General features: G+C 34.7%; 1 protein-coding gene across 1 annotated transcript in view; it reads right to left on the reverse strand.

The window, feature by feature from the left end:
- Positions 1-23753, reverse strand: part of ADGRL2 (adhesion G protein-coupled receptor L2) — a 193202-nt gene that overhangs the window by 31717 nt on the left and 137732 nt on the right. Inside the window, exons 4-10 of the mRNA XM_042781872.1 lie at positions 21169-21180; positions 19435-20235; positions 12417-12710; positions 11765-11868; positions 10741-10926; positions 9888-9926; positions 6847-7030 (exon numbers count right to left, since the gene is read on the reverse strand). Of these exons, the coding sequence (XP_042637806.1) occupies positions 6847-7030; positions 9888-9926; positions 10741-10926; positions 11765-11868; positions 12417-12710; positions 19435-20235; positions 21169-21180 (1620 nt within the window). The remainder of the gene's footprint in view (positions 1-6846; positions 7031-9887; positions 9927-10740; positions 10927-11764; positions 11869-12416; positions 12711-19434; positions 20236-21168; positions 21181-23753) is intronic.

The raw sequence follows: 23753 nt of genomic DNA on the forward strand, positions 1-23753 counted from the left end.
TGCTTATGCACAGGGAGACAGTTCAAGGGGCAGGTGTGCATGGAGGGAAGGACACAGGGAAGAGGTAACTATCGGGAGGAAGTAGGAGGGGAGATGTTGCATTGTGGTAAATTGTGGTCAGTGTCATGAGACAAAGTGTATGTGAACTGCTGTATGGAAAGTGTATTTGCGCTGTAAATTTTCATCCAAATCACAATTAAAAAAAAAATCCTGTGAATTTATACTTAGCATCTAAACACAGACATGTTTGTTGTTGTTATATGCCTTCGAGCCAGACCCAACTCATAGAGACCCCTCCTTGGGTTTCTGAGGCGATACCACTATGGAAGTAGAGTGCCCAACCTTCCATCTGAGGAGTGGTTGGTGGGTTTGAACTGCCATCCTTCTGCTTAGCAGTCAAGTGTCTTAGGCACCATGCTAACCAGAGCTCCTGGTGTATAAATAATTTCATTCAATAAATATTTAATCTTCAAATTTTAATTTTATTCAACAGATATTTACTGATCATAGCACAGTGCCTAAGGCATCTGACTGCTAACCAGAAGGTTGGTGGTTAAAACCCACCAGCCACTCCATGGAAGCAAGACTGGGCAATGTACTTCCTTAAAAGATTTACTGCCTCAGAAACTCAATGGGGGTCGCTATGAGTCAGAATTGACTCAACGGCAGTTGGTTTGGTTTGGTTTTAGAATTTTAAAAAGCAGGTCCATAAGTTAAGAAAAAGATAATGTATGGATTTTTGTTTTTAAAGTAACAAGGTCATTACTAGAGACCTTAGATATTTTTTAAAGCATAATACAATCAAATTTAGACCAATAAATTTTAAAAGATCAAAAATGGAAGATTTACTAGAAAAATAAAATTGACAAAAGAAATAAACCCCCAAAAATTCTATGGCCAAAAAGAAAAATGAATAGATAGTTAACTATTATTGAATCTTACAAAAATTGCCGAAGATAACAAGGAAAAAGAATGATCACCAACTAATTTCACAAGATTAGTTTAACCCTGATGCATATAATAAAAGAAATTATAATCTATCCTCATTTATTAAAATGGTGTAAAAAACTTTATATAAATATACACACTGTATAAAACACTGAGCAAACTGAGTTTAAATCAAAAGGCATGTATGATTAAGCATTAAAAATATATTGCAATTCACCAAATTAAGAAGCAAAAGTTATAACAGAAAAAGAATTTAAAAATTTTTAACAACTACTAAATATAAAGAATCTTTACAAAATAATAGGGATGAAAGGAAATTGCCTTGATCAGATGAAAGATATCTCATCAAATAAAGATTATTAACTCAAAATTTATACAAACATAAATAATGTTGGAAAAAGTAGGGCTGTGAACTGGTTCATCCAGTTTTGACCAACTGCTGAGGATTTTCCTTTACAACTGCCCAGATACACTGAATCAGAATCTACATTTTAAAACGATCCCTAAGTGATTCTAATCATTCTATAAAAAATTCCAGTCTTCTGGGATCTATAAAAATTGTAAATTCCCAAAAGGGGGGTCAAATTGAAATAAGCCAATTCAAAGCCCTGGTGGAAAGTCTAGATGACCCCTAACACTGGTTTTAGGTATCACTGCACTGGACGGTTTAGCCAATAAAGTAATTGAAGAAAAACAAAGTATAGAGACTAGAAGGAAAAGACAAACTGCAATTATTCACAGAAATTATAGTTAACTACACAACAAACATGAGGTAGTCTATAGACAAACTCTCAAAACCAGCTATCAGAGGAACAAGATTTTAGCAAGGCTGCTATCAATTAACAACAGCAAAATCAATCGTGTTCTTATACATCAACTAAACCAAAACCCAAACCAAATCTGTTGCCAACCAGTCAATATAACTCACAGCAACTGTAAAGGGGAGACTAGAACTGCCTCACAGGTTTCCCAAGCTATAAATCTTTACAGAAACAGACTGCCACATCTTTCCCCAACTGAACAGCTGCTGAGTCTAAACCGCCAACCTGTCAGTTAGGAGCCAACCACTTAACCACTGCACCAACAGGGCTCCTTAGTTAAATGATAAGGCAGTGATAAAATCAAATCTAGAATGTGGGAGATTCAGTAAGACAAATCATCAGTCTGATTTCCTCAAGGAAAACAAAACTGTTTTAAAAAGAAATTGGAAGAAGTTATTTCTAATTAAAGGAGACTCTACTTTGTGGACTTGTTTGAATCCTGGCTCTAACAAACAGTTAACAAATTTCTAAATCAGGTAAATTTGAACATATTCTTGGAACCTAATTTTCTGAATTAAAAAAAAAAAATGTATTCTGCTGTATTTTTTACAAGAGGATGAGAAACAGATTAAAGCATTTACAGCAGTAATGATATGATGATGGCATATGCTTTAACATATGCAATGAGGGATTAGTGAGATTTTGTTAAAAGCTAGGTAATAAGGGTATGAGATTTATTATACTATTCTTTCTACTTTTGTGTACGTTGCAAAATTTTTATAAATTATTATTTTACTGCAAGCTTTTACTTAATCTAAATGCTCATTTTTAATCAAAATTAAAAACTTCTGTTCTTCCCAAGATATTGTTAAGAACGTAAAAAGAAAAGCCACAGACTAAAAGAAAACATTCAGATTATATATATTTAACAAAAGGCTTGTATCTAGAATGTAGGAAGAATCCTCATAACTTACTAATTTGATGAGAAATAACCCAAATATAAATGAGCAAGAAAAAAATTAACAGACATATCATAGAAAAATACTCAAATAGCCAATAAGCACATAAAAAACATTCAACAATTACCAGTAAAATGTAACTTAAACATCAGAGAAATGCCAAATAAAACAACGAGATGCCAATAGATGTTCACTAAAATGGCTAAAATTAATAAGACTGCCAATTATAAGTGTTGAGAATGATGTGGTGTAACTGGAATATTCATGCATTGTTGTTTGGGATATAAAATTGTACAGCCACTTAGAAAAGTATCAGCTTAGTCTAGGGGGTCAGTTAAGTCAACTTGCATAGCACAGTTCACAAAGATAATATCCTACATCCTACTATTGTGAGCAGTCACTGGGATCTTAAGAGCTAGTGAGTGGTCATATAAGGGGCAACTATTAATGTCTTGGGAGCTCTGCTAGCATAGTGACTAAGGCTTTTGACTGCTAACCAGAAGGCTGGTGGTTCAAACCCATCAGCCACTCCTCAGAAGGAAGGTTGGGGAATCTACTTCCGTAGTGATACCGCCTTGGAAACCCAAGGAAGGGTTGCTATGAGTCGGATCCGACTTGACGGTAGTGGGTATTGATCTCTTGCTATCTGAAGCAAAAACGAGTGAAGAAAATCAAAAAGGCATGGAAAGAAATTGTCCAAAGGGCTAATCCTTGACCCTAAGACCAAAAGAAATAGTTGGTGCCCGGCTACTACTACTGACCACTCTGAAAAAGATCACAATGGAAGGTGCTGGATAGAATGGAAAAAAATATGGAATGAAATTCAAAACCATAAAAAAAGACGAGGACTGGAACTGAACTCATCTCATGGCTCAACTTTCAGCCAAACAACAGACAGGTCTACAAGGGGAACAAGGAGTTCTGGTGGCATAGTGGGTAAGGCATCTGGCTGCTAACCAGAGGATGGTGGTTCAAACCTACCAGCTGTTCCATGGGAGAAAGATGAAACAATCTACTTTCGTAAAGTCAATGGGGGTCACTATGAGTTGGAATCGACTTGATACCAGGGGGTTTGGATTTGTTGGTTTTATAAGGTGAACAATAACATAAGGGAGGTACACCCTCCTCAGAGCAATCAATCACATGAGATGATAAAGTACAGAAGTCTGGAAGGGATAGGAAAGAAGGGCAAATTGAAAGGTAAACAAAGTGAGGAAGTGGGCAAAGTGAGGAAGTGAGAAGAGTGCTGTCACATCGTGGGAACTGCAATCAAAGCCACAAAACAAAATATTCATGAATTGTTCAATAGAAAACCAATTTTTTCTGTAAATTTTCACTCAAAATCACAATAAAAAGTTTATTAATTGAAACCCCAAAAGTAGAAGCAACTCCAAATATCAAACAATAAGAGAAAATATAAACAAATCGTGGCATGTCCTCACAATGGAATACTATGCAACAATAAAAAAGAAATGAATAATTCTGAAATACATTATTCTGAGTAAAAGAAGACTGACCAAAAAAGGTACAGATTGTGCTGATTCCATTCTTAGGAAGGTCTAGAAAAGAAAAAAAAAAAAAAAAACTATTCTGTGTTGTTGTTCTTAGGTGCCATTTGTGTTGGCTCCAACTCATAGCCACCCTATGTACAACAGAATGAAACATTGCCTGGTCTTGAGCTATTCTCACAATCCTTGCTATGCTTGAGCCCATTGTTGCAGCCAGTGTGTCAATCCATCCAACTGAGGATCTTCCCTGTTTTCATGACCCTCTACTTTACCAAGCATGATATCCTTCTCTAGAGACTGGTCCCTTCTAACAACATGACAAAATATGTAAGACAAAATCTGGCCATTCTTGCTTCTAAGGAGCATTCTGGCTGCATTTCTTCCAGGACAGATTTGTTCATTCTTCCAGCAGTTCATAGTATTTTCAGTATTCTTTGCAAACACCACAATTCAAGGCATCAACTCTTCTTTGATCTTTCTTATTCATTGTCCAGCTTTCACATGCATATGAGCCAAAAGTAACATTTCAACCTCCAACCTTGTGGTTAGCAGTCAAATGCCTTAGGCACACTGCCACCAGAGCACCTTACTTATGCATATAAGGCGATTGAAAATAGCCTTGAGTTAGGTGCACATCAGTCTTAAAAGTCACATCTTTGCTCTGCAACACTTTAAAGAAGTCTTTTGAAGCAAATTCACCCAGTGTAATACATCTGATTTCTTGAGTGCTACTTTCATGGGTCTTGACCATGGATCTAAGTAAAATGAAATCCCTAGCAACTTTTCTCCATTTATCATGATTTTGCTTATTGGTCCAGTTGTAAGGATTTTTGTTTTCTTTATGTTGAGATATAGTCCATACTGAAGATTGTAGTCTTTTATCTTCATTAGTACGTACTTCAAGTCATCTTCACTTTCAGCAAGGAAGGTTGTGTCGTCTGCATAGTGTAGTTTATTAATAAGTCTTCCTCCAATAATGATGCCCCCTTCGTGTTCATACAGTCCAGCTTCTCAGATTATTTGCTCAGCATACAGATTGACTAAGTATGGTTAAAGAATACAACCCCAACACCAACTCTTAATGAATTTAAACCATTCAGTATCTACTTGTTCTGTTTGAATGATAGACTCCTGACCTATGTACAGGTTCCTCATGTGGTTATGTGTCAAACTGGCTTGGCCTGGTTTTGAGTGGCTGGGCAGCTAGATGTAGTTACTCCCCATGATGAGATTGGCATTCAGCACCATGGTGGAATCTACTGGAGCATCTGAATTGCTGCTTTAAGGATATGGTCTGCTTCCAGTATACAAGGAGAAGCTTTGGGAAAGGTCTGCAGTTTTTGGCATGCTTGGACCCTTCACGTAGCCAAATCTTCATTCAGCAACCTGCCATGTTTCCTGCTGATTTGGGGACTATTTCTGTATTTGAACTAGTGACCTGCTATGCTGTTGGGTAATCTTGGGACTGTGTCATTTTATTTGTCAACTTTGGGTTTGTCAGCCTCAGCAGCCAGCAACTTCCTGAGTTAAGAGAAGCCTCTATAGCTTCAGTGTGCTTGGGAGCAAGAGGCAGAGCTGAAGCTCAAAGTTGAGGGGGCCTTCGCCCCAGGCCCTGGAGCTGGCACTTTGAACCTCGACTTCTAGCCTCCTAAACTATAAGAGAATAAATCTCTTTTTTGTTTTAAAGCCATTCCGTTTGTAGTATCTTCTGTTAGAGTGGAACTAGAGAACCAAAACAAGGACAATTCAATGTTCGGGAATTACCATTCTTCACTATGTCTCTTCTGTATTTTTTATAAAATCCCGCAACATTCAGGCACAATTAGGCTATAAGTTGGCCTCCATATAGTAAGGCTTCGATCAGCATCTGCTGCTCTAGTAAAGATAACACTCTTTTCTGGTGAAAGAGTGATCTGTATGTCATCCTTTCCACTTCCCCCCTTTTTAAAAAATGTTTTTGATTGGGAGACTTATTACTAAGTGTTACTGTAAATGATATCTGAGCTCAACATCACTGAAGAATCAACAATTCCAGAGTAGTCAAGCTTAAATTAATACAATTTTACCGTATTTTTTCACTTATTTAAAAAAATATATTTCTATAACTCAGAGCCAGCATTTAAATTCTTAATTATGCTTCAAAACTATGTACAGCTATTTTGCAATCTACGAAGCATGGACATACTGCATTAAGGGAGATGTAGTTCAGTGACCACATTTTCACCTGAAGGCAGTTGTGTTTAATATAAATATTTGGCTCATGTTTTGTGTGGCTGAAATATGTGACTAGGAGAACACATTCCAGAAAGTAATTTAAATTCATTAGGAACATATTACGTAAAATGGAAAAGCATTTGCCAGTTCCATAGCAAGCACTTTCATTACTTAAGCAATCCATATTCTGGCATTTAAGCCCTCTGACACTTTTTTTATTTAATGATTTTCCAATTGAAAGAAAGAAACACACAAAACCAACTTTTTAAAGATACATGATAGATTTTGACTTCTGAATTAATTTTGCCAGGTGAGATCAATAATTTCTCTTGCTAACAGCAAACAATTTGACAAAAGAAAAGTCTGTCCTGGAAAATATCTCAAAAGTTTCATGATGGAAGTATCTTTCTCTTAATCTTCTAAATGAAAATTAAACCTGACAATAGATTCACTTACCAATATTTTCTGTGGGCATTGAAACCCTTGTTGGTTCCAAGAGATTATCAGCCAGGACAAAAGCCCCTTCTTCCAATGTATCAAGTAACATTGTTGCAGTATGCGCTTGTTCAGAAGAATTCATATGTTTCCATGATTCCAAAGCTTCAGGTCTCAGAAGGTTGTCCACTGTGTCAACAATTGCCTGTATCCATTAGAAAACGATCATTAGTTTTGACTGCTTCTAGCACCAAGGTGATTTTCAATCATTGACTAGTGACAATTGTAATATTTAACTGTCATGATGGTTTACTTATTTCCAGATTGAACTAAGTGTGGCCAATATGTATCTGGTTAATTTAAAATATGTATAAGCATTTCAAAACAGGACTAATTAAAGATTAGTGGATCTGATTAAAAAGAGTAAATGTGGAAAGACAGGTTCTTTTAGTTTATGTAATTATACATTAAATGTCAAAGAGAACTGTAACCACCAGTGTCAGCTGTTAACCAAAGGCATTACTACTGAATATATTGTTGCCACACTACTAAATTCATTTTATAATCTCAAGATTTGAATGTCCCCCCCCCAAAAAAAAAAAAAACCACTGATTTCGCTGGAGTAGCCTATTTTTTAATCCTTAAAAATTAAACCATATTGCTTTTCAGTGCCTGAGCTAAAACAGTAGCCAACATTCTGTCTTACAGACATGGTCTGCTTATTAGCCCATTTGTATTTTTTTTTTAAAGTGGTTTTGAAGTTTCTAAATTATCTGTGTACATTTTCACTCTTTCTATTTCCTGTATAATTAAAACACTTGAAAGTATACTTTAATTCATAAATAATACTTTCTTTTTTAAAGACACCAATAGAGCAATCAAAATATTTCAAGTTCATATTGATAATTTAGTTAAAAGAAAAAAGCAGAATAAAGACTTCATAAACATCTAAACTGTAAATATTTACACATATAGGTTTCACTTATTAGCATAGAGAATAACATTAAATAAAAAACGTAAACCAGTCAATCATACTGATCAGTTAGTTAATCAACTGAAGGCAGGCTCTATTCTGATACTTGTGGCAGTGTATTGGCTATGCCCTGCATAGCTGAAATTATTTATGCTATTTACCTAGTCATAATGTGTCATATTAAGCCCATATATAATAAACTGTTAACTGGTAATCACTGAATAAATATACAGTGTACAAAGAACAACAACAAAAATTTTAAGTTTGAAGTACTATATTAAAATGTACGTGTGTGTGTGGGAGGGTGTTGTTTGAGGCCACTGTCATAGTAAGATTAATTAGCCTAATCCATCTTAATATCCTCGTTCTGTCTGCCTCGAGAGCCACCACGACCTTCCTGGCAGGTAGAAGATTCTTCCAAGTGGCATTAAAGACACTTTTTTTCCTCTCTAATGGGAGACAGAATAGTCAAATGTTCGTATTGATACTGCTGCAGCCATTAACTAGAGTGGAAAAGAAACTAGTCTGGTGAGGCCAGATTCATTAGTCACCAAGAAATACAGAGACTGGATCCTCTAATCTAAGTTACAAATGAATCCTCTGTCACAAAGTAGGAACTCGCTTCAAATGCATAGTGTTAAGTCAGCTTCTGATTTGTAATTTAAGGCATTTTTATTAGTCTTATCTGAACAGAGAAGCTCTTTGAGACATACTGAAAATGACACTGGTCAGTAATTAAGGTCATGCTGAAATTTACTATGTATACACATGACTCACTGATGGCATGCCTTTATTAATTTGAAACACTCCTTATTTATTACCATTTGTACTTTTCTAGTGGGATCAAAATGATCATTAGCCTAATCATATTCCTGAAGTAGTCTTTCCTGCCAAAGAAAGAAACACTATTCTTTTCCCACTGAGACATACATCCTGGGCAACATACCAATTACTGCATTTCCTACATTAACTAATATCTTAAAGGTGAACTAAATATTTGAGCATGAAAAAAAATCTATATACTTCAGCGATTATTTCTTTGCCCCCATTAACTAGGCTAAAAAAAGACTTTCAGACATTACTACCTAAAAACAGTCTTTCTCACAGTCTTTTATTGTAATGTTCTCAGGTGCAATGATATCTATTATTAATTGGCAAGACATTCTTCTTTTTTTATTTTGCCCCTAGACCTTGCCAACCAAAACTGGTATAAAGTCATGACCTTTGAATAACCTCTATTCTATAAAACCACATACATTGTCATACATACGTAGAATAGTTCAATGTTTGATTTACCATAAGTATGGTTAGAAAATAACTATGCCCTGAAAAGGAACTTCTAAAATTCACAGAACAAAAACAAAATGCAACTTGGTATTACTGTCTTGATCTATCATGAAGAACTAGCATGGCATAATTCATTGTTAGCCTCAGCATGTTTCCTATTACTTAGATATACTAGTGAGAAAAACTGGCAGGAGTGGACAAGGAGCCTGAGCCAGTGACTTTCTATTCCTATTAGCCTGACAAAAAGCAACATGTAGCATACATTGGTATCACTGTCACATTATTTGTATTTTTTATCTAGTAACCGATCCCCATATCAACCTGATTCTTGAAAAGACTCCTACCAATTCCAGGACAAAGCCTGTTTTATTTAAAAGTACACCACAGAGATAAGAAAGCAGTGGCTTTTTCATGCACATACATTATGACTATACAGTCTTTGATATGATAAACTGCCAAAAATATATCATAGCTGTTTTACTCAAGTTGTTTTTTTTTTTTAATCCACAGATATGACAACAGGAAACAAAGAGACTGTATGATTTTATTTCCAATTCAGAGGATACTTCATTAGAATTCTTGTACTTTTGGATGAATGGGAAAATGGAAAAAATTATAAATATAAATCATTTGCTTATTCTGAGAGTATTATACCTGTGAAAAGCCAACATTTGTACAGCTGATATGGGGCACATTATATAATTATCAAAGACTGAAATACATTGGATCATGCAGCAAGATGACAAAGCGTGGCAGGTAGCTGAAGAAGGGAGAAAGCAGGGTGACAGCACAGGAGAGATACCTTAAGGTAAGCCCTGCATGTCTTCTCTCGTTTTTGGAGCTTTTTAGTAAGAGAAAAGAAAATGAGAGGTTAGACTTTATCTGTTGAAAATGAGGAAAAAAGAAATCCTCAAAAATTAAGCTGATACTCCTGGCACAGAGTTTATTATGTAAAGTCCTATGGATTTCTGTGACTCTACACTGGCTGCCAAAATTGCTCATTCATAGTTTTTAGATGCGGTTTATTAAGTACACTAACTTGGGACAAAACTAGAGACAAAATATATACTGTGGTTTTAAAAAATGTTCATTTTTTTCGTCCTATGGAACCATATTAAACTAGAGCCTGGATTCATATGAAACTCATGTAACACTTATCTCCCAGTGTGGCCAAAGTAACTATCAAATTTTTGTCACAGTAGGAAAAACGAATAGCACTGCTACAATAGATTCCTAGAAAGTAAAATTCTCATTGAAAGCAGTATTTCAGTGACTAATATTCGTATATATGTCACAATTCTGCAGCAACCATAAAGAGATAATATCAAGTAAATCAAGTGTGTAAGACATGAATTCTCCAAATGCAGATGACACATTCTAAAGTGAGCATTGACCACAAACAGGCCTATGAAACTGGCCACCCATTAAGATCTCCCTCAAGTTTATAATTAACACTATTTTACATGTTTTTTGTTCTTTCGATCTTGCTTTTTTTTTAAATCAACTGCAATTCTTTCTTGGGAAATGAGCCAAATTAGAAGTTGTGCTTCTAGTGCATGTGCAGGGGGCCCAAAGATCAGGCAGCCAACTGCTAGAAGAATTAAGATTTGCCATTGAAACTGTTCAATTGAAAGTAACAGAACATTTCTACCTACCTTGTTATAACTCCGTCCAGCTGAATCTTTTTCACTAGGTTTCAGTTCCTGCAGCTGTGCATCAAGAATGTCCACCAACTGCTCCATCAATCTCACTGAAGAACTCACATCTCCAGCAAACACTGGCCCTTTGGTATGTTTAGCCAGTTCATTGGCAAGACTAGCAGCATTTTCTCCACTTCTGATCTGAAATGACAAACATATATTATCTCAGTAAGATTTCTTGTTCTTTTTGTGGCTTCTAGTCCTTCCCTTTGAGTACTTTGTTGTGGTGAAAAAAAAAATTTTGCAAATATGTCAAAATCTGCAACTAATTGAGACCAATAACTTTCTCTTCATCTCAGAGGATTAAAGGTTCTCAGATCCTCAAGACACAAAACAAATTCTTAACAGACATTTAAACGAAACAAAAGGCAAAAAAGAAAATCTTTTAAAACATTTCTCTCATTTCACTGCAACCATTTTCAAACCTCTACTTAAAAACCTATTTATTTATTCCAATGATCCAGAAATTTAAATTTAATCAGTATGATATGGAGGGTTATCTAGTGCTTGAATTTTGGAAAAGCAGATGAGAGAGAAGACATTAAATGATGATACAGCATTGTGCTATAATATTAAAGGTACTAAGGTCTTTTAAAATAATTTTATTATATTGTAATCATCTGTGATATAAACATCTGCTTGCATTCTGTGGATTCAGTTGCAAACATAATGATATTTGATTTATTAGGCCAATGTACTATTTGTTTTAGGAACATCAAAAGAAACAGAACAAACCAAGTATGAATGAAATTAAGCAAGCATGTACTCATTAAAAAGCTTAACATAGAAAACAGCATACCCCAAAACATATGTAGGTTTAACTTTCAATAGTTTACAGACAAAACTATGCATAATTTTTTACTTTTATACTGAACAAAGAGCAATGAAGCTGGTTTTAACATACAAAGTTAAATTATTTATGTTAGAAGTTAAAGCCCTTAATCACCAATGTGTATCATATTAAAAAGTTCCAACCAACCTTCTGAGCCAGCTGATTTACCCAGTGTGAGGTGCAGTTGCTAAGATCGGGGCCCTTAGGGTTCCATGTTCCAGTGGAAACCATGCAGAGATACGAGGCAGTTCCTACAACAGATGTAGAAAACAACAGTGAAATTGAAACCATTTTTCTGCCTGCATTCGGGAAATCAGCTATGATGATCCTGCTCAGTGTGTTAAATTTTGAATAAACGCTAATGGAAGCAGTTGACAATAACTGACAAAAAGTAGGGTATAATGCAGATTATAAACAGTAAATATAAAGCCAGCATAGAAATATCAGACATACAGAGCAAACAAACAAAAAGCTCTTGATTTTCTTGGGATGCATCCAAAGTGAAGCTTATAATGAAAATGGCAGCTGTAAGAAAGCCTCACTAGGGTCTTTGGGCAAAAATCTCAGGTTTGACCTAGGTCTTAAAGAGGGAAGTGGTATAATTCTGTGTCTCATCTTTAATGACATTTACAGTTTAAAAACCTTTAGGATGTCTACAGATAGTATATTAGCAAAGTACAAAAATAGTAACAAAGTTAGCCAGTGTAAATTCCTTTTCTCTTAAAAAAAAAACTTTATTGTAAATCAGAACCTAATTATTAAAGTTAAAAGTGTATGTGTGTTATTTTACAGTAAATACCTCTTGTTCCTTTAGGACAGGGTCGTTCAACCATCATTCCCCTTTGTGTCTGAGGCCACCATATCCCCCTCGCTTCTAACGCTTCGCAGAATCTCTCTGGCAGGGGAAAAATATTTGTTACAGGAGGAATTTTGGTTGTAGAAACTGCTGGAGGTGGTTTTGTCCCTTTGCTTCCTTCCTGTGATCCAGCTACAGTTGTGCTCATGGGGCCTTTCTGTGAAGTAGTGCTTGTGGTTGATACTGTGGTTTTGAACAGCTCAGCTGAAGAAGTTATTGTCACAGCTGTGGTAGGCACTATGGAAAAAAGATGAGCATATTAATCTCAGACACACACTCACACTCATATACAGGTACGCACATGTAAATGTGCACAAGCACACATGCACACACACTCACACACACACACAACCCAAAAAGATGTGAATTAATGAGAATATCAGCATGGTGAAGGGAAGAATCTCTATTCCAATTTATTTATATTATTTGCAAAAAGACCAGTGTAGGCTTTACTACAGGCTTTTTTTTTAACTTTTAGTTTTAAAATACGTTAGATTTATTTCTCAGTGAAACATTAAGCACAATTTCATCATATATTGTGTGACAGGAAACAAAGGACAGTTTTACAGTTTCATTGTATGTCACTATTAAATAATTTAGGGGGAATAACCTATCCTTGTATACACTCATACTCTGTAAGTAATCAAATTTAAAGTGGCAACAAAAGTCTGACCTTCATAATTTGGGCAATAAAAAATTTCAAGTCACCCACTTTATACCTTCCAGGAAAATAAATCCTGTGACATCTTTCTATCCAGGAGCCATTTTTGCTTGAGAGATTTATTTTTAGCATGTCTGGTTAGATCCAAAAAGAAGATAAGCTTGGCATGCTTGTGCTATTTTTGTAAGGAAACATCTCAGGTTTTGGCATCTTTACTTTTGAAAACATAGACATGAAGAAAAACTAGTTCCCTTTAGAGGTACATAAAGGAATCTCTTAACAAGATAATGGGCTAGATCAAATCCGGCCTAATTCTAGGTCAACTCTACCTATCTTTCTGACTCCCAACAGAGGGTATACAAGGAGATAACATTACATACTTAACCCTTTCATGATCCAATTATTTTCTACTTTGAATTTTTTGTTGGTACCATTTCCATTAATGGAAAGCATGGTGAGTCAAGGAGCATTTCTGAAATTTTGTTATGAAATATGGATTTTGATACATATTATGTGGGTCATGTCCCTCTGGACCCTAGGGTAGGATCTTGTGGAACACACCTGTTACTCTGGATTCTGGGAATAAAATTATGTGGAACACACATAAACGTCTGGACTTCAAGAATAGGATTAGGGGGACACCTATGTCCCTCTACACTCTGCATAGTCTTCTAGATCCTTTGACAGGAAAATACAATTTAGAGCACCTGAAAATGTGGTATTTCTGTGAACATGAAATCATTGTGAGAAAGGCAACTTCCAATTCATGCACTGCATTTTCTCCCAGTATAAAAGCAAAAAAGAGACAAAAATTTTGTAAAATCACACTTCCGGTACACATTACCTCATAAAACCATAATTTCTAGCACATTGCCCATTTCTTCCATTTCATACAATTATACAGGTCTCCTCCAGATTTATGCATACAATAGTGGGAAAGCCCAATAAACCCAGAGGAGGAAAATGTAGGTGGGCACCAGATGTCCCATGGGTCATGACTTAAAAGTGGAATTATTATTATTATAATAAATTTTAAATAGTTTTATCTTCTGTTTTTCAATCTAAGACCAAAAAATATTATGGAGTTTAATGTTTTCTCTATTAATTATTTGTTAATTTATTGAAACAATAACAACTTATTTATCAGTGCAAATTTAATGCTATCATTTCAAGTCTATAATAGTTTTTAAAGAGTGGAGCAAGCTGTAAAAAATTATAACTATTTTTTCAAATAATCTTATAAAGTCATTAACTTAAGATCATTGCTTTACCTACAACTGAGAAAAACTAAAGGTCAAAATTAGATTTAGATGATCAAAATAAGTATAATATTTAAGCTCTGACCCATAAATATTTATTCATTTAATTGTGACCTTTTTAACAATTATATTAAATTTACCCAAAAAATATAGTATGCACTTGTTTCTAGTTTTATAGTAGTGACTTAAGCTTCTTATCAGTAAGTGTACTATATACACTTCCTATAAACCTTTCCCGTTCTCTCTCATGACAAACTTCTTAAGCATGTGTTTTATTTCCAGGGCATAATTTACTGACCATATGAGAGATGCCTATGTACATTAGTCAAACTTCATGCCTAGCCAGCTGCTGCAGAAACCTATTCAAACCTGTCTATCTTTTCCTGCAAAGCACTTGCCTGACATCTTGTTAAACCTCTGTAATTTTCTTTTGATTACAATGCAGCCAGGCTTTCAGTGCTTTCTCAATTAACATTTGTCAAAAGCATCACAATCTTTTATGGAAGTGTCAAATAACTGCTGTTGAATCAAGTTTTCAAGGGAAGTAGGGAATTAGAACAAAAAGAGAGAGAAGAGCAAAGCAAATGGTTTAGTGCTATACCACCTTATGCACCCCTTGGCACTGTGCTAATTATAATTAGTACATAGTTAGTCACTGAAATATGTATTAACAATTCTGCCATTAGTGATTTGTTGGCTAAGCATTAGTAAAGATTCTAACAACTGAATCAAGGTAGGTAATAAAATGATCTCCATTAAATGCACGACATTTCATGTAACACTCTATAGTCATATATCCATGTGTTCTTGATAATACCTTTTCATACCTTTTCACCTTCACACGATTAAAAGAAATTTAAAAGGAATCACATTAACACATTCTTCAATAAAATAAAACAATGAAACATTGGAATATTATAAAAATAAAAATAAATGTAAATTTTAAGGGGAAAATTAACCCTTTTGAGGACCAAATACAATTTCTTGGATTTTTGCAAGATTATAGTTAAACCAAACAAATGAAGTCTTTGAAGAAGAGCAATTTATCTAATGTTGAAGCTGGACATACAGAGGTATTATTGGAAATTTTTTTCTCCAAAGGTGAAGACAGGTCCCCAACAGGGCATCTGGTAATAATTAACAGCTCACACTTTGTCAGTATTTATGTGCCAGATGCTATGGTAATCACCATTCACGTATCATCATATTGAATCCTCACCACAACCCCATGAAGTAGGCACTATGATTATCTTTCTTTTACAGTTGAGGTCACAGAGGCATGGAGAATTTAAGTAATTTGTTCTAGGTCATTTGTTCACATTCTTAAACTCTGTGATTTACCTTTCTAGGTTTTCTTAAACTCTGGAAAAGTACAGAATCCCCCAAAGCAACTTGCCCTTATCTGGAGCATTACTAACTGACACTATGTTCTGTTTAAATCTCTAAAAGAAAAGATGACATAAATACTATAGCAATAACCAGTAAAAAGTTTCATAATGAAACTTACGTGGTGAAAGGTTCAAAACGCAAGAATATCCTATGAATAGTGTTAGAAAACATGACAACTATAATAATAGAATTATATCCAAACCCTATTTTACAGAGTTCTTTCCTAGAGTTGTCAGGATGCTACTTTAAGTATCCAGATTAACTGACTTCACATTCTGCCTACCATTTTTCATTTCTGAGTACAGAGACAGAAATGGTGCTAATAAGCATATTTATAGGTATGTAGGATGACTTCAACTAACATATAGAATGTTTAACTTACTATGATAGTGTTTACTAAGAGCTTGCAATTTATTACCATCTTTTTCCAACATGGAATGGTTTGAGAACAGGGACCAATTATGCTAAGGGTGATTTTCCTTCACCCAGATCAGAGAACTCACCCACTGTTCATTGAATGAACGCCAGCTACAGTGGGCCTGCATAGCCTAATACAGCAAAAATGAACATATATTAAATTTACCCGTATTCAATGTCTAAAAACACCATTTATCTTTTATTGAGCATTCATTATCAGGGGAAAGATGTTTCAAGAAATATGTATTTGATGCTAAACATTTCCTAAATAAGTAAACATAATTGGCTCTCTTGCTAAAAGAATATTTGACAAATATTCAAATCCTAAAATAAAGACACAACACCCAAATATCAAAACCCAAATAAAGACACATTTTCTCCATAATATGTGGGATATCAATTTTGAACACAGACTAAGTAAACTGAAAGCAAATCAGATTAAGAAATAGAAAACAGTTAAAATATGAATGACAGTTTTATTTTTCCTTAAGCTCACTGCATAGAGGGATAAGGTGAAAGAGGAAAAACAGACCTAGTTTAGGGCAATGAAGGAGAAGAACTAAGCAGAGATTACAAAAGGCTAAAAATTCAAAGAAAAAAAAAGATATATCTGAAAACCATTATCAGGACACTGAAATAATATGCTTGTGGTACTAGGAATGAAAAGGATTAGATTTACCAATGGGCAAAAGTACTGAAGCTAATACACTGTGAAAGAGTCCAGAATGAAAGATGAAAGGAATGGATAATTTTATAGCATAATTTACGCATTTGCCACATACACAGTAGGCAAACCTGTATGTAAGACTTTAACTGTGAGTTTCAGCCAAAGCAGTCAATCAGTGCTTTGAGAAAGGCAAAGACTTGATTTCTGATTGCTCTATACTATCACTTTTTGGATCTTAATTCTGAAAAGCTGACAGTGGCATACTGGTTTGAATTAAATGTATGTGCCAGAAGAGTTCTGCAAGACCCTACCTAACATGCACAGACATCAGCACACATCTATGGGGTAAGAATGACAGGTATTTTTAAAAGCCTATGAAGATAATTTACAAGGAAGTAGGGAGTAAGAGAATATGGGTCAAACAGCAGCAAGAGAAATTCAGGCAAGATAAAACTTTTTATTACTAAGGGTTAAGTAAGAGGTCAGTAGGAATTTTCACTTTCTAGGAAGATTTAAGAATGGCTAACAATTTTTGATGACAAAACACAATTGTAGGAACTCACAGTTCCTATGCACATCTAAGTTCTCATTTTCAAGGCTGCTAACTGTTCTTTCAAAGAAGCAGCTACACTATCAAACATTTTTTTCATCTGAAATGGATCAAATTATTTAGTAGAATATAATAAGCCACACGTGGAGAATGATGTTATTACTCATTTTACATTCACTAAAGAAGTTTGTGACATGTAGATGGGCAATGATTCTTTGTTGAATTGGCTATTTATTCAACTGTATTCACAAGTATTCACAATTCTTCAAGTGTTGCCTTATTATGGATTTGCAATTTTAAAAGCATTTTTGTTCTTTTTCCTAATTGAGGTGAAGAGATTTACTGCCAACCAAGTCAAACATAACACCTGTGTCAGTGCAATGTAAGTTATAAATAAGCTTAACATAAGGATCAAATAAATGCAATCTCAGATTTTGTCAATGCTTGAAGTCTGCCTTTTGACAAACCTATAGGATAAAGGAGAAATATGGTGCTAGTTTTTACAAAGACAACTGAGAAATAGAAAACATCCCAAACTGCTGGCTTTGAGAACAACAAAAAAAATATGTATCTAAATTTAAAAAGAGCCCTGATGGCACAGTGGTTAATCATTTAGCTGCTAACAAAAGGTTGGTGGTTGGAATCTACCAGCTGCTTGGTGTAAGAAGGATGTGGCAATCTGCTTCCATAAAGATTTATATATAGCCTTGGACACCCAATGGGGCAGGTCAACTCTATCCTATAGGGTTGATATGAGTCTGCATTGACTTGATGGCAAAGGGTTTTTTTTTTTTTTTTTTCAATTTAGAAGAAATGATTCTAACCATACCAAAAAAACCAAATCCACTGCTGCCAAGTCAGATCTTAAAAACAACAAATATCATTCATTAAAGAAAAAAGACTTATAATTTGTGCAATTACTACACTAATACATTAATACAAGCAAAAAACCAAACCCACTACCATTAAGTTGATTCTGACTCACAGTGACCTTTTAATAGGCTATTTTATCCTAAGTATGAGGTAATCTTATTTTTTAAAAAAACATTCATTTAATTTACCCTCAAAAATTGTTCCCTCCTGAACTCACTTAATAAACTGAATGTATTTCTAAAGATTAACCATTACTTTCTAAAAGTAATGATCCTTTAAAAAGATACCTAAAGTGAAGACAAATAAAAAAATACTAAGAAGTCTGTCTTCCATTAATCATTGCTTTGGATCATTTAATGCTTGTTGTTGTTGTTATTTGCCGTCGAGTCAGCCCGACTCATAGCGACCCCCCCTTGGGTTTCTGAGGCAGTATCACTACGGAAGTAGGATTGCCCAACCTTCCTTCCGAGGAGTGGCTGGTGGGTTTGAACTGCCAGCCTTCTGGTTAGCGGTCAAGTGCCTTAGGCACTATGCTACCAGAGCTCCTATTTAATGCTTAGTCCTTGCATAAGAGTCACAGAAATATTAACTTATAACTGCCACAAATTCATCAACAAATAGTAAGGTGTAATTTTACATGATAATTATAGAAAGATTCTGAAAGTCTCCTTCTCCTACCCAAAGATCAGCCGCCAAAACTTCAGAACACTTATGCCTGGCATTGAACATCTAGGCTACCAATTCTCTTGGGATTTCTAACACACCATTTCCCTTAACCACTGGCGCCAAGAAGTTGAAAGGCCTGAACGCAGATTGTAATCAATTCAGAAGTCAGGTAGAAAAAAATGAAGTTAACAGGTTTATAGCTGGTATTATATTTTTAGCAGTAAAAAACTATACTACCAGTGCCACAATTTTTTGAAGATAATATTTTAATAAATTTATAAAAAAGGAAATGAATGAAAAGAAGGCTTAATTTCACAGGCTATGTGATAAAATGAATTGCTATACCATTATTCTCTGTGCTTTAATTATGAAAAAGAGACAATCTCAGTGCATTGAAATAAATAGAAATAAAATTAGTAAGGCCTTTGATAGTAATCTCTTCACAAAACTGAATAAGCATTAGTAAGCAACATTCTTACCTTGGGCAGGATCAGGTGGACCAAACTCCAAAGAATATCGTAAAATGAAGTTATTGTTCCACACATAAAGTTGATTATCTCTTGGATTGTAATCCACTGCAGCAATATACTGATACTGGTTGGGGAAGGGAACATCTACATATTCTCCTCGGTTTAATCGGGTGTTATAGATGTAATCAATTGCGTTCTTGCCAGTTTCACTTTCATTGTCTTGGTAAACTGACCTGACTACATAGAGGACTCCACATATCATAAAAGCATTTGATGCAGCACGTTTGTCATATACAGTCTCCCACGTTGCTTCAAACCGAAGAGTGTATGGATTTAGTTGGCTAATAACTATCATTCCATTGTTCTGCTCAGTGGCATAAATGACCCATAAGCCATTTTCATCAACTGCTAGGTCAATATCAGTCTTTCCTCCCCATCTATATGGTGAGGTATCGTGGTAGTTGGCATAGTTTATTATGGCCTCACCACTCTTAATTCTAGTCCTCAAGTCAAATTTCACAATATTTCTTGTTCGTTCTTTGTTGAAGAAGACAGCACCATCATACACCACAAATCCAGTACCATCTACTCGATTTGGAAGTTTATATGTTGTTGTTTGGCGACTGTTTTGGAAATCTTCTAAAGAAGCATACTCAATCAAAGTATCAGTACGGTAGGGAGTCCAGGGCATGAAATAAATTTTATCTGCAGCCTGAAGAGGGTCCTTGCACCAAGCACCTGCCTTTTGTTCAGCTTCATATATACATGGCGAGTCCACAATTGCTTTCAACGTCCCAGGACACACAAAAACTAACAATCACAGACAAAAGACAATAATTACGCCAAGTTAAAAATAATATAAGAAAGCACGAGTTTTAATGATCATAAATCAAAAAGAAAAATTAATTGTATTAGCACTCAATTGTACCAAAAGTTCTACTTAATACAAAGTACTACCCATCTTTCTTGAAGTTAATTAATGTACCAGCAATCAACAAAGTTGCTGGTCTTTATTTTTATAAATACAAAATTATGTTTAAGATCATTCATAATGGAGTTGACAATTTAAGTTTTTGCTGAATGTTTTCATCCTATAATTTGTTATCTTATGCTTTAACATTTTTCAAGTCGAGGTTAATTAAACTTGTATATAACAGTGTATAAAGAATTTCATTTCAGTCCAAACTTCGTACTTTCTGCTAGCCCTCCTATAAACCCCCAAAAGCAAAACCCCCCACATAAATCAGAAAACCCAGTGTGAAAGCTTATTAAGAACCTTTAAAGAAGTTAGACTGAAAACAAAGGTGCTTCAATTTAAGGAAAATAATATTAGGAAAATGCATTAGGAGCAGAGAAAAGTAAATACTAGGAAAGCAGTGGATGAAACAACCAGGAAACCCTGTAACCATGGCATGCTATGGAGAGGGTTCTGGAAGCCAGGCAAGATGACACTTTAATAATAAGAAAATATTCAAGGGTGTCAGAAAAGAGAGATAAAGGGTGAAAAAAGAACAGAGAAAGGAAACCAACCCTCCTCGCAGACTTCAGAATTTATAACCCCATCACCAGATTTAGTAGTCAAATAATTTCACTGTAAACAGTCGACTTCTTTATGAGGTGCATTTATGAGATCCTGCTGATTATTTTAATATCAGAAGTATTGTGAGGGAAGGGGAGGGAGGAGGTTAACATCCATAAGGCACATAACAAGGAGCTGGGGTTTGAACTGTGCACGTTATTTACCTTTTTGCTCCACTTCTATTTTAAGCATTGGAAGAAAATTAAAAAAAAAAAAAAAAAAAGGTACAAGGAAGAAAGAAAAAAGATTAAAATAAATTGACTATTAGCCTAAGACTGAATTCGTAATAGATGCTAAATATAGAAGAGTAAGAGCTGCACTACTTTGGATAAAGAGAAATACACAACAGGAAAACCTAGCAGGAGAAAGATTCTAAAGTTACATAAAAGAACATGGATCAATCATTTTAGTAGATTAAGGAGGCAATACAAATATGTTGGCATGTTGCTTCACTTAGGGTACCTGAATAAATAATGAATCTCTTTACTAATGCATGGTATACATACTCTTGCCTTTCCAAAGTCACTCAGCATTCTTACCAAGCTTTACTTTATATATGTATGCTATAGATATAGATGCATGCATAGGTATATTATCTCCACTTATCTCATGTGCAACTATTTAACTAGCATCAGATAAGTATAACACTAGGAAAACTCATTTATAGAAATCACAATTGAAAATTTTGAGTTGAGGTTAATTAAATAGATATTTATATGGTCAAGTTTTTCCCAAGAGTGTTTTTTTGAGGATGTATATGATTACGCATCTCAATACATGTTTCAATTGTTTTTTTATTATCTTCTACTTTTAGAATAATACATCTTACACATTTTTTAAAAAGTGCCTCCTTTTCAGAAATATATAAATCTCCCCCATACCCCAACAAGAATTTTAATAGGGTAGGGTAAAGTAGTGCCTTTTCTTTAATATATTTACTTATCTAGGTTTACAGATACTTTATCTTATAAAATTCTTATTAAGTTATATATATATGTCAAACATTATTACTAAGTCTATTTTTTTTTTGAAAAAAAAAGTAAGCATAATACATACAAGGGAAAAGCAAGCACAGTAGGCAAGGAGAAAAAGGAAGAAAGAATTATGGTTAGATTATGACATTTCTACCATCATCAATTTACACAGAAAGCAAGCTAGCATGCAAACACAATCATACTAAGCATTCAAAGCAAATACCTCACCTTTACAGACCCCCTTAAAAGGAAAAAAAACTTTCATAAAACAAACCTGATTAATAGAGTTAAATGACAAAAAAAAAAAAAAATCCCTCCTCCAATTAGTTTAAAGAAATGGAATATACAATTACAGGAAAATCCCTTGTCATCAGTCAATTCTGACTCATAATGACCCTGTAGAACTGAGTAGAACTGCACCAGAGTTTACAAGGCTGTAATCTTTGGAAGCAGAATGCCACATCTTTCTCCCACAGAGTGGCTGGTGCGTTTGAACCGCCAACCAACCTTCTGGTTAGCAGCTGAGCTCTTAAATACCACCCCTGCTCCTTAGTTATAGGAAAGGTGCTGTATAAGTTTTCTAAAAATTACAAACCATGAAATATTATTTTAGATTGTAGGGTTTGAAGTATGTTGCCTGAAATTCATAAAATGACCAGATTAATGTCTGTGTGTCTCCCTTTTCCCTTATTAAAATGCATTAGGGTATACTAATATTATGTCTCCAAACTGATTACTCCAAGACACTGCAGTTGTACATTTCATTAAGATGTTTTAGCTTGATTAATTTTTTAAAATTGCAACAACTCATCAAGATTAAATAGTGACCTAAAACACCTTTGAGAGACGTATCGCATAAACAGTTTTGCCACAGGAGTAGAATATAACCTTTCACATTGAGGCAACACATCCTCAATCCAATTTGGTCTATTCAACCACTTTCAGGAAACATACTTGTCCCTAAAATGTGTAATTCTGACTACATCCCAGTAAATAGAAGTAATTCAGTGTTATTGGCTGGAAATAATACTTTTTTATAAAACACTAGCCCTAAAATGGTTCTTCAGTGAAGAACAATATTATACCTGCTTAGAATCAATAATGGAAGGGCGTGGTGGAGAAAATGAGCATAAGAGAAATCATTAGTGGTGTGACTGCTCAGACTACATTTATATACAGCTATGGGAGCTCTGGTAGCATAGTGGCTAAGACACTTGCCTGCTAACCAGACGGCTGGTGGTTCAAACCCACTAGCCACTCCTCGGAAGGAAGGCTGGGCAATCCTACTTCCGTAGTGATACTGCCTCGGAAACCCAAGGAGGGGTCGCTATGAGTCGGGGCCGACTCGACGGCATATAACAACAACAACAACAACAACATGTGTTTCTAGAAAAAGATTATTTTAATGAAATAAATTTAATGTAAATGGATAGGATAACAGGTTTTAAAATATGCTTAATATTAAAAGAAAAGTTAAAACAATTGTGATAAAGGATATAGAAAGTATATTTTGTTTGCCCTTAATTGAAAATGGCTGGATTTTATGACTTCAAACAGTAAGATGACAGTGCAGTTGCTGAGCAAAGTATCAAATAGGGAAGGCTCCACTGTTTTGTGATTTAACTGTTATCAATTATATTAAAGGAAAAGAACATAGATATGAATTATATATAATTTAAAAGTAGGATGAAAATTGTGAAGTAACACCCACATGTAAAAACAAAATAATCAAGGAAAACCTTTTGATGTTTGATGAATCAAAATAAGCTATGAAT

Source organism: Orycteropus afer, unplaced genomic scaffold (assembly GCF_000298275.1).
Source record: "Orycteropus afer afer isolate SDZICR_OR568_19922 unplaced genomic scaffold, OryAfe1.0 scaffold00189, whole genome shotgun sequence".
Classification (NCBI taxonomy): Eukaryota; Metazoa; Chordata; class Mammalia; order Tubulidentata; family Orycteropodidae; genus Orycteropus; species Orycteropus afer.